Below are 12,112 nucleotides of genomic sequence, written 5' to 3' on the forward strand. Positions count from 1 at the left end.
AACGGTTCAGGCCCCAAAACAAACCTTGAAGTCTTCTTTGTGTCTTCTTTAATCCTCTCATATGCCACATATGCCTCACAACAATTTCTCAGCACATTCCATTAGTTCTATTCTAAGAATATATCCAGAATCTATTTCTCCCAAACATCACAGTTACTAACTTGTTCGAAACCACTCTTATCTCTCACCTGGATTATTACGGTAGCTTGCTAACACGTCTCCTTGCATCTCTCCTTGCTCTCTTTACTGTTTATTTTCCCTGTGTCTGTCAGTGATCCTCATACATGCAAGTCAGCCACAGTGGCCTGAAATGTCCTACATGATCTAGCTCCCTGGTCTCTCCCTTGCTTCCTTCACACAGGGCCTATGGGGTTGGTCTCCTTGAATATCTCCAGACATGCCAAGTAATTCTGATCTCAATGCCTTTGTACCTGCAGATAGTGTCCTGGATCACCCCCTTTTCACCTTCAGGTGTGTGTTTCAGTGTTCAATCAGGAAGAGCCTCCCTGTCCACCCCAGGTTCCCCTTCCCCTGAATCTCCTATTTCCCTCTCTCCTTTATTTTTCCCCATAGCATTTATCAGTGTCTGTCATACTCTATACTCTTTCATTTGTCTGTTTATTGTTCTTTTGGGAATGTAAACTCTTTCAGGGCAGGGATTCTTGTCTCTTTTGTTCACTACTGAAGAGAAAATGTGCCTTGCACATCTTAAGTGCTCAACAAATATTTGTTGGATAAATGAATGGTGATCTTTAGAAATCTATTATAACTTGGGAATGAGGTACTATGATGCTGGTTGAACACTCTTTGTACATGTTTGTCTCACCCACTAGTAGTTTTCATGCTGACTGTTCAGCCAGTGACTATTCAAGGATTCCCAATTATCATTATCTGGAAGTCTGTCTTCTGGGAGCTTTCAGTTTCTCCAAAGAAGAATCTCCCAGTTTCTTTCTAGAAATGGTAAGGCTTGAAGGTGGCAGGAGTGAAAGCACAGCAATGTATGTTTGACTTCTGTCATTCTGGGACCTGGGCAAAAGGAACTGAGGGTCCCATAGTTTGATATGTAGACTTCCATTTAATTATCCTAATTCCAGTGCCACAACTCCAGTCCCTGGATCTGGTGTTCCCAGATGCAGAGCAGCTTTGGTTCACTTTCTCCAGAGAATTATCCTCTGGTCTTCTAAGGAGTGGGTGGGAACTTAGAGGTCTATCACCTCCATCAGTGCTCCTTTATATTCAGCCCCATGCTATATCTCCTGCCTTCCTAGATACTTGGAGCCTTCATGTGCTGGATCTCAAGGATGCTAAGGGAATAAATTGGCTCCTTTTCTCTTTGTTATCCATTTCTGTTAAGTGCTCAAGTTTAACAATTTTCATTTTCTCATGTCAGTTATCACATTAAATCTCTTAACCACCATATTCTCCTTTTCTGTTCTTTTTGTCCTTGAAAGTTAATATCTTTTCCTAGTCACTTACTGTCATTTTAACAAGGCTTGGGAGGGAGAGGAGATAAAAATATATAATGTGTCAGTTATTAACCAAAAATCCTTTGTAGTTCTTCTCAGTTTTAAGTTTGAATTTAAATGTTTGCCAGCAGAGTCCTCTCTCCCCCTGCCCTTGAGTGTAGGCACTCTGTCTTCTGCTTATTTCTACACACAGAACTTAGAATAGGTTAACTATTGCTTGATTGGTAGTGAGACAATGGCATAAATAATCTTACCTTTATTTCTTGTGGCCTTATTTTCCTTATCATTTCATTTCAGTACCTAAACTACTTTTTCAAAAGTGAACTTGAAATTGAAATTGTGGTAATTCTTCTCCTTTTAAAAATAAATCTTTTAAAAGGTTTTAAATTAAATTGTTCCTTTGCTAATCTGATTTTTAGGAATGAGCAAACAAAACATTATAAGTACAGTGTCTTTAAATGACTCATAATTACTCACACAAATGCATGTAAACTTGGATATGCAATTAGGCAGCTAATTACGTTGAAAATGCAATTGCGTGCTTAAATACAAGGCCACTCCCTCTGGCTCACCCAGTTGTTTCTCTTGTTTTAGGTATATGATAACTTATTATTAAGCCCCAGCTGTCAGAATTTGAAATTACATGCTGGTGCTAGTAGTGTCTTTCAACCAATAATGGAGGAAAAATTTGAAAAGGAAATTTTCTTTGGAATTTATGAATTGCAGAGTTGCTCTTAATTGGCAAAGTTCCATTCTGCCACTAGAGATGCAGGCTATTCTATTAGAAATAAAAGTTATCAATAATAATATAGTGGTCAATAATATTTACATTATATATAGTTTAGTCTCTTATCTGCAATTCTGAAATTAAAAAAAAAAAAAGACCATGAAAAGCTTTTATAACTCGCTGGTGTCAAAAACCTGTCCTGACCTGATTAATTTGGACTCAAAACTGATGTGTAATGATGACACTCTTTCTAGTCTTTATACCAATTTAGTGTGTGGGTTTTGCTATAGGCATATTAATGTGTTTGATTATGGGTCACTGATCCTGACCCAGACTCCACCAAAGCTTGCATGTAATATACAGTATTATATGCTGTATTACCTTTTTAAAATACAAAAAGTTCTGAATTCCAAACTACTTTTGGCCTCAAAATTTTCTGATAAAGAATTACGGCCTCATAGCACATATTTCTGGGTTTAAATTCTAAAGGGGTAAAACTTACTACATCTTAAGAGTTGTGAGTTGCTGCTGCTACTGTTTTTATTATTATTTTTATTAATGCTTTAGTTCCAGAACTGATATTTGTAACTACTTTAAAAATGTCTTGAAAACAGTTCTACAACTGCATAATTTGATGATTTATATAGTTGTGAGGTGGTAAAATAATTGTATATTCAAACTTTCCATTTTTACTAGTCAGTAAATATAGTTCTTATATATTTAATGGTGTCAATATGGCACAATTGATATTTAAATTGAATTTCTAGGATTCTAATAGTGTAAGATCACTTTAAGGAAAAATTGACCATTCTTCTAACCATGAATATTCTGTATAATTAACAATGAATGAAATATATTAATTTTATATCAAATTAAATACTAACTGGTTAGTATGGCAATTAATTTATACTAATTATAAAATCCTGACCTCTTAAGAGTTTTTCAAGGCCTATCTCAAATACCTCTTTTCAAAGGCAATCCTGATCTCCTGCCTCTGCAGATAAATGGCTCCCTGACAACCATTAAAATATTCCCTGCTATGGCACTAATCACTTTATATAGTACTTGATTTTTTTTTTACATGTTTCCCACATGTTTTATTTATATTTGACATTTAGCACTTAGGTTTTAATAAATGCTTAAGTTTTTAAATGACTGAATGATGTTAAATTAGGTATCATCTTATGTAAGTATCACTTTTCAGTTTCATTTTACTACGTGTTTTTATAGGGTATACAGTGGCAGAACATAACAATATTTCAATAAATATTTGATGAACCAAAATTGAGTTGAAATTCACCATCTTACAGTTAATGGTTCTAGTTTTATTCCCTGAACTTAAAAGAATATACTTAAATCCCCTTCCCGTGTGGTGCTCTCTTATACTTTTATCATTCTTTTCAACTCTCATTCAAAACATTTATCCCACTTTATATTATTTGCTATAATGCATTCTTAAACTTTTGTGAAAAAAATACCATAAAAAATTAACTACATATATGTATAAATCAGTTAAAGTTTCCCATGCATAAGTCCATTTGAGTTCATAATTATTTAATAAAATTCTAACAAATGGTGTAATTAAGAATTTTCTCATTTGCCAGAAACTTTTGTTTTCTTTTAAATCATTATTTGAAAACCCAACATAATTTTACTTTCAGTTTCCATCTTGTATTATCAAGTTTCTTATTGATATTAATAATAGAGAAAAGAGTGAATTTTTTGGTCATACTCAACATTATAAGTAAATGGCAAAAATGATGAGTAGTATATTTTGATTTTGTTTATACTAATATTAATAGTATTTTATTGTTGTTTTAATCACCCTTGATCTGTTAAAACAATCCATGTAGTAGTCCTCAATCTTTTTCTTTTTCTTTTTCTTTTTTTTCTATCAGTACATTTGTGGGATGTGGCATAGTGATTTTTCAAAAATGAAGAAGGGAAGAGGTATTTCAGTTCCTTGTGAATTTTAATATCCATTCCCCTTCCCCATCCCTAGTTATTTTTGACCATCAGCAGAAACAATACGAATTTTGAGTTTTTAAAATAAGTCTTGATAAATTAGTATCTTAAAGGCAGATTGTAATCATAGAGGCAGGTGGTAATCTTGGGCAAATAACATGTATTTTCATGTACTTTAAAATTGATTCTTCTGCCCATACGGCTTAGAACAAGCACGTGCTTGACTGCATTTTAATTGAAGGCATACCCATATTATGTTGAAAGATATAGATTCTTTCATATTTAGGGGGGACCAAATATTTCAGTTAAATTGGTTGTTCTGGTTATTAAACTTGCTAAGGGACTTTCAGTATCCTTTTCTAGCAATTTGAGCAGTCAGTTCTTAGTTCTTTACTTTTACTGACCTGTGACTTTAAGAAATTCTTAGAAATAAAAAGTAGAAGGTCATTACAATAGAAATTTTAAACAGGACAACCTTAACCAATTTTTTGAAACAAAACTGTTAAGGTACATGAAAATGTAGATAAACAATAATCAGTTTTGACTGAAATAAAACAATATAATGAGAATACAAAAAACCTAGAAGGTTTTGATGTAGTAATAATAGTCCAGCAATAGTTTAAAAGTATATTTTCCTCAATTTGTAAATTTAGGAAATAATGTGATTTTAAGGATTAGGTTAAATATGTATTGTGGCTATGAAGACAGCAAGGAAGCTTACCTGCATATATTATATATTAGAGATCTGTAGCATGTGAGTTAATCCCTCTTTATTGGTTAAGCTGACCATTTTTGCAACTTAATAGTAGGCCTTTGATAAAGATTCTAATGTGGATAAAACCTACAATTAATACTAGTGTAAATCACTAATTTCAACATTGTTATCGTGCCGATATTTTTTCTTTTCACCCCAAAGGAACTGGGGGAATGTGATTAGTAAAGTCAACTCAACTCAGTACATTTACTTTTGTTTTTGATGGAAATATTTCCTCCTATAAAATTTAATGGGCATGAATCTGATTGCAGAGATTATTTACCATAGCCAGGCCTGTCCCCTGAGAGGCAGTTTAAAACAGTTCCAATCAGAAAGAATGTTATGGACCATTATAAAACATTTTAAAAGAGGTCTATATAAAAAGTAAATTCAGGTCTGGTCTGCTATTTTGGTATTCCTTCCTATTCTCCTATCCCACCACCCCTCCCCAAGAAAAGTCAGTAAACACAGTACATCTTTTCATAGTCTTTGAAGGCTATGTTTACGACTGATTTAAAAGTGAAACTACTTTACTGTGAAGTCTTTGCATCACCAGTGCCCCTTACAGTGTGAGTTGGGGTGGGTAGTGGAAAGGGGAAATTCCCAATCAGTCAAGATAATATAACTAATTTAGTATGGCCATACCTTTTTTTTTTTTGCCTTGACTGTTTCATCATATTAAAAAATATACCAGTGAAGGAAGAGGGTGTTAACAGGGGTTTGTTTTTCTTTGTTATAACTCTTCTATCTTCCCTTCTCCAAAAAGTTTAAGCTAGATTTAATAATTTCCATTATATTTTTTTTGTGTTTTTTTCCTGTATAATTAATTACTACCCAAGATAAACAAGAAAGTATTCATTAGAAGTTCCATTTTGTCTGAGTCTGATGTTCTCTCTTCTGAAAGCTTCCAGCTGAAGAGAGGATTTCAATAGCATATCATTTCCACTGAATGAGCATTATTTCCTTTGGAATAAGTATTCATTTCAATGGGTATGATAGCAGGTTGGAAAATATTTGTATCAATGGTGAAATAGTAAAAAGCAGTATTCTGTGAAAGTAGATCACAAATTTAAGATTTATATTTCATTAGTTGATTATAAATACTGTTCAGTCTTTTATTCTTCAGCCTTTCAGTGGGACTAACTAAATGGTCCTAGTGTTCCATTTTAAATTAGGACTGAAGAATTCTATATATAGACTTTTTAAAGGTGTTTTTTGTTTGTTTTTATTTTTTTTAAGGAGGTACCAGGGATTGAACCCTGGACCTTGTACATGGGCAGCAGGTGCTCAACCACTGAGCTACATCCACTCCCCAACTTTTAAATTTTAATGAATTAAATGAAGTAGACTCTGCCATATAGAATTGAATGTAATTATCAAATAATTAGTTGAAAACCCTTAAAAGAAGGTAATTCTCATTTTAGACTTATGTGACAAACTTTTAAAAGATTTTGTGTACCAAATATGGTTTTGTAAATTGTTTAGTACTACTTGGAATGAGGAGGTGATGGGTGAGTGGATGGGTGTTAATTATCATAAGTACCTGAATTATTTATCTGTATTTTGATAGTTAAAATGTAAATCTATTCTTTAGTATCTTTGTATTCAGACTAAGATTTTTTTCTCTTACAAACCTAAGTGCTTCCTACTTTGCTTATTCTCTTCCATTTTATACTTATACATTCTGTATTATAATCATTTTTAATACTTCTGATAGAAAAAGGATTTAAAATTGTATTTAAGGAAATCTGGTGGTAAAATGACATTTAATTGACATTGTTAGAAAGTACCTATCCTAATCTTTTAATAAATGCCAACAGGTTTTGGGTCCTGCTCCCAGGTGGTGTTCCTTCTTGGACAACTTGACAGAAGAATTAGAAGAGAATCCAGAAAGCACAGTTTATGATGATTATAAATTTGTCACCAAGAAAGACCTTGAAAATCTAGGTAAAAAAATATTGGTAAAAGTGGTCATAAGATTATTTTATTTATACTCTTAAATGAAAAATAGTTTATTTAGTATACCAGCTATGTATATGATTCCATTTTATAGATAAGGAAACTGAGAAACAGAAAAAGTAAAGTTAACTTTCAATGGCAGTAAATGAGAGCAAGTGGGAATTTAAATCCACAATCCATGCTCTTCAGTTTGGCCATATTCACCCCTCAGAGGAGTGTCTTTGTACCAGTTACTTAGCACTAATTGGTAGGATAGAAGATTTTGCTAATCGTATTATATTGTTGGGAAAGGACTACATAGCAAATATTATTGAGAGTGGGAAAACTAAAGTCTAGGCAATTTAGTTGTCTTTGAAATAGATTCACAGTAGTAGGTAAATGTTAAGAAAATAGAATCATGTAATAGATTAATAGAGAGGTCTTTAAACTTTATTTTTAACATGTATCTCATAGCACAGTTATTCCATACCAGAATTATTTTCTACCAGTTATCATCAAAACAGTTCTTTAAATTTTAATGTCTTTAAAAAGAAAAGAACCATAATTAACCTTTTAAAAAAGACGTGAATAAAATAGGAAGAAGTAGGCTCATCATACTGAAATGCCTTCTTAAATATTTCTAACATAATTTTACAATATGCTTGTATCACACTCATCTACATTCTTAAACTGAAGGAAAAAAGGCATTGTTATTTTGTGAATTTTTTTTCAGCTGCAGTACTTAGTACATTTTGCTTGTTATTTTGATCTCTTTGCTGTGGGTATATTGAGTGAGAAAAGCAGTTGTAAAGGTTTGGGGGTGGGGGAAGTACTGGGGATTGAACCCAGGACTTCATACATGGGAAGCAGACATAAAACCACTGAGCTACATCCGCTAACCAGTAAGAGTTGGTGTTTTCATTTGCTTGTTTGTTTTTAGGAGATGTCAGGGATTAAACCTGGGACTTTGTACATAGGAAGCAGGTGTTCAACCATTTGAGCTACATCTGTTCCCCATTGCCCATTTTTAAAACTGTGAAAATAGCATATTCAACAAAAATAATAGTTATACTAGAAAGCATTTTTTAGTGCATTATTAGTACCTTTTAATATTTAAATGAGCTGTTGGTTGTCATTATTCAGCAAATTTCCCCATTACATATAAAACCTTTTAAATGATTTATCTTAAAAGTAGAAGCTATATAATACTAACTTCCCTTATTTCCTAAGATTATTTTTAGTGTAGCATTAGTAAAACTGAATACTTGCAAGTTCTGTCTCTACCCATACTATAGGATAGGATAATATTTCCCAAAATGAGTTCTGTGGTATATTCTTTCTGCAAGAAGCAGTGGCTGGATGGTATAGTGACTAATATCATGGACACTGGAGGTAGACTGTCAAAGCTCACATCCCAGCTTTATCACTTAATGTCTCTGTGACCTTGGCCAATTCACTTAACTTCATTAAACCTCGGTTTCCTCATCTGTGAAACAGGAATAATAATAGTACCTACTGCAGTGATGTTCAGAGATGTACTTACCGGGTGCAATGGATGTGTGACGATGATGGGAGAGAGTGTTGCTGTGGGGGGAGTGGGGGGTGGGGGTGGTGGGGTTGATTGGGACCTCATATTTTTTTAATGTAATTTTTAAAAATAAATAAATAATTTTAATTAAAAAAAAAATGTGATGTACAGACTCTGAAAAAAAAATAATAGTACCTACTCATAGAATTGCTTGGAAAATGAATCAGATGATGTCTGAAGAGAACTCAGCATATAAAACATAACATAAATGTTAACTATTATTTGTAAGATATTAATGGCAAATAAGTTTGGGAAATGCTGGGTTAAGCAAAGTTAAATCAGTTTCTTTACTTCTGGGTTTATTATATCCTTTAACTTCTTTATACATTGTGAATCTCCAGGAAAGGAAGGAATGTATGAAACATTTCCCAAACTTCCTTGACCACAAAGCCTTTTTTTTTCCTTAGATGATATCTTGGGACTACTATTCAGTGGCACTAATTATGGAAAATGCTGTTGCTGTTGGATTCTCTGTTTAGAATTATTTTCATGTGAAAAGCTTTTGCTAATTCTGAGAGATAACTATTTATATAGTTATTAATGAGGAAACAAACATTGTTGCTATCATTGATATATGTACTTTATAATTTGGTAATCAGATTGACTATTCTGAGGACAGATGAACTAAAAACACACATATGCATGGGAAACGGACTTTGGCCCAGTGGTTAGGGCGTCCGTCTACCATATGGGAGGTCCGCGGTTCAAACCCCGGGCCTCCTTGACCCGTGTGGAGCTGGCCATGTGCAGCGCTGATGCGCGCAAGGAGTGCCGTGCCACGCAAGGGTGTCCCCCGCGTAAGGGAGCCCCACGCGCAAGGAGTGCGCCCCGTAAGGAGAGCCGCCCAGCGTGAAAAGAAAGAGCAGCCTGCCGAGGAATGGCACCGCCCACACTTCCCGTGCCGCTGACGACAACAGAAGCGGACAAAGAAACAAGACGCAGCAAATAGACACCAAGAACAGACAACCAGGGGAGGGGGGGAAATTAAATAAATAAATAAATCTTTAAACAAAAAACAAAAAAAAAAAACACACATATGCAGCTAGATTTAGATTGCTGTCCATTGGTACATTAAGGTTCAGACCTCATTTTTAAGATTGTACTGTGAAAGTCCAAATCCTGTAGTTTTATTAACCTAATAAACTTGAGGAAAGTATTCTTCTGACCAAATCTCATTATTTTATGAGATTATCCTAAATGAGATAGATTATCCTAAATTTAACTTTGCCTTTTCATTTTGTTCTATTTTGTACCACTATATGATTTTTCCTAGTGACTGGATTTTGTGTGTGTGTGAATGGATGCTCATTTCTAAAATTGGAAGTGTTTTCCTTAGAAAAACAATTTTATATGAGGCAAAGCTGCTCTTTATGTGGGTGTCGTACATGTGGTCTTATTCTGAAGATAAGCATTCCTGTAACTTTTTTCTGTATAAATATTTGCAATTAATAAGTAATTTCTGTGAGATGTGTAGAGCATCCCTATGTCACCTCCAGCACCAGCACCACCAATTCTAAATGTAAAATATACTATTTTAAAACTGGAAAACCATACGAGAGATTGTATAAGGCAATAATCTTTTTCATTAGTCCATAATGAAGTGTGTGTTCATAATGTGTGTGCTAATGTGTATGTATGCTTATAGATGTTGGTATAAATTTGCCAGCTCTCATTTTGGGAAAAATGACTTTTATGCTGCCATTATTTTGACAGTGTCTTTTGTTTTTGGAAATGATGGGAGATAATAGTGTTTTTTCCTGCTACCGTCCCTACCTGGCAGTATAAAAGTTGGGAACCTAGTGTTAATCCCAAAACTATTTTTTAAATTGAACTGGTTTATGGAATCCAGAAATCTAAGAACCACTAGTACAAGGAACCCTTTGTTACCAGTCTGTCATAGTTCATAAAGACTTTATCTTCATTTTATGTTTAGTATTATGTTTAAAATAAGTAAGGGTGATGTTGCTGAAGTGGATTTAAAACTTTCTCCATAGTTAATTAAAGATTAGTAATTCCATTCTTTAAACTTTTGCTCAGAAGTAAAATCTTATAACCAAATTGTTGTCTGTATCAGTCAGCAAAAGGGGTGCTGATACAAAATTCCAGAAATCTGTTGGCTTTTATAAAGGGTATTTATTTGAGGTAGAAGCTTACAGTTACAAGGCCATAAATAGTAAGTTACTTCCCTCACCAGAGTCTGTTGCCATATGTTGTAGCAAGATGGCTGCTGCTCTCTGCGAGTGTTCAGCCTTCTTCTTCTTCCTAAGGCTCCATGGTCCCAGCTTCTTCCAGTCTCAGCTGTAGGCTGACATAAGGCTGGTCTCTCTCCCTATGGCTGTTTCTTTCTGGGCTTTCTCAGCTTTGCAGGGCTGTGGTCTCTTTAACTGCAAACTATCAGTCAAATGGCATGGCTCTCTCCCCAGGGCTCCAGCATCCAAAACTAAACTCTCTGTGTTCTTCTTCGCCATATATTTACTTCTCTGCTTTGATTGATATGTAGTCCACAAAGGGGAGAGCACAGGGACTCAAACCGAGTTGTCCTAATGACATGGTCAACCAAAAGCCCCCTACTCTTGATTTAATAAAGTAAAAGTGAAACCTCTGAATCTAATGCAATCTAATACCCCCAGAGGAACAGACCAGTTTACAAACACAATCCAATATCTATTTTTGGAATTCACAAACAATACCAAACTGCCACATTGTCCCAGAAAAACTGTTAAATTTTAATCAAGATTTCTTAAGAACTTTCCTTCTGATTCATTTTTCCTAGGGCTCACACATCTCATTGGATCGCCTTTTCTCCGGGCATATATGCATGGGTTTTTCATGGATATAAGACTCTATCACAAGGTAAATACAAAATTAGAGTTATTTTAGGTAACTAATTTATAGCTATATCTTCTCTACTCACTTTCATTTTCATAATACCTAATTATCATTTTTAAGAGGTTTGTCTGTTTTTTGGTGTAATAGGCAAATGAAATATATAGCTACATAAATTTTTTTTTTATTTTGAAAAGGTGAAATTGATGGTAAATCCATTTGCTTATGAGGAATATAGGAAAGATAAAATTCGACAGAAGATAGAAGAAACACGTGCACAGAGAGTCCAGTTAAAGGTAAATTATACTCACCATTAAATTTACCAGTAAAAGTACTTAATTTTTGTTTTCTGTCTTACACCAGTCTGCCATCCTTTTCTTAGTTTTCCATCCTTAATTTGTGTCTTTTAGTAATATTTTGGGAATATTTTATTTCTCATGAGGGTGTTCTGTACAGTTTTGTCATTATGAACTCTATGATATTGTTAGAAATAATGCCAAGTAGGCTGTATTGTCTGCTCTATGAAGAAATATGATGGCGTCTCAAATGGTTTTTGGGATGTTGGGGCTCTGCTTATACATTCCATGTTTTACTGACATTTGGTCGTATCATCAGCTAAATCTATTTGGATATTAGGAAAAGGTCATTAGACTATGTTAGGGTCCAGTCAGGAAACAGAAACCATACCAGTTATTTTAATAGAGAAGATATAATAAAAAGAATTGTTAACTAGGTATTGGAGAACTAAAAAGACAAAAATACTTAGGTAGCAATATGTGAGGAAGTAACAGCAGGAGTAGCTACCACTGCAGTGGTGGGCCAGGGGTAGGGGGTGAGACAAGAGAGGA

At 34.1% G+C, this 12,112-nt stretch overlaps 1 protein-coding gene across 5 annotated transcripts in view; it reads left to right on the top strand.

Moving 5' to 3' along the window:
• NOL10 (nucleolar protein 10) overlaps positions 1-12,112 on the top strand; it is a 120,600-nt gene that overhangs the window by 77,501 nt on the left and 30,987 nt on the right. For all 5 annotated transcript variants that reach the window (XM_058287881.1, XM_058287882.1, XM_058287885.2 and 2 more), the window contains 3 exons: positions 6,733-6,859; positions 11,212-11,291; positions 11,462-11,560. In XM_058287881.1, the coding sequence (XP_058143864.1) occupies positions 6,733-6,859; positions 11,212-11,291; positions 11,462-11,560 (306 nt within the window). The remainder of the gene's footprint in view (positions 1-6,732; positions 6,860-11,211; positions 11,292-11,461; positions 11,561-12,112) is intronic.

This window comes from Dasypus novemcinctus, chromosome 25 (assembly GCF_030445035.2).
Source record: "Dasypus novemcinctus isolate mDasNov1 chromosome 25, mDasNov1.1.hap2, whole genome shotgun sequence".
NCBI lineage: Eukaryota > Metazoa > Chordata > Mammalia > Cingulata > Dasypodidae > Dasypus > Dasypus novemcinctus.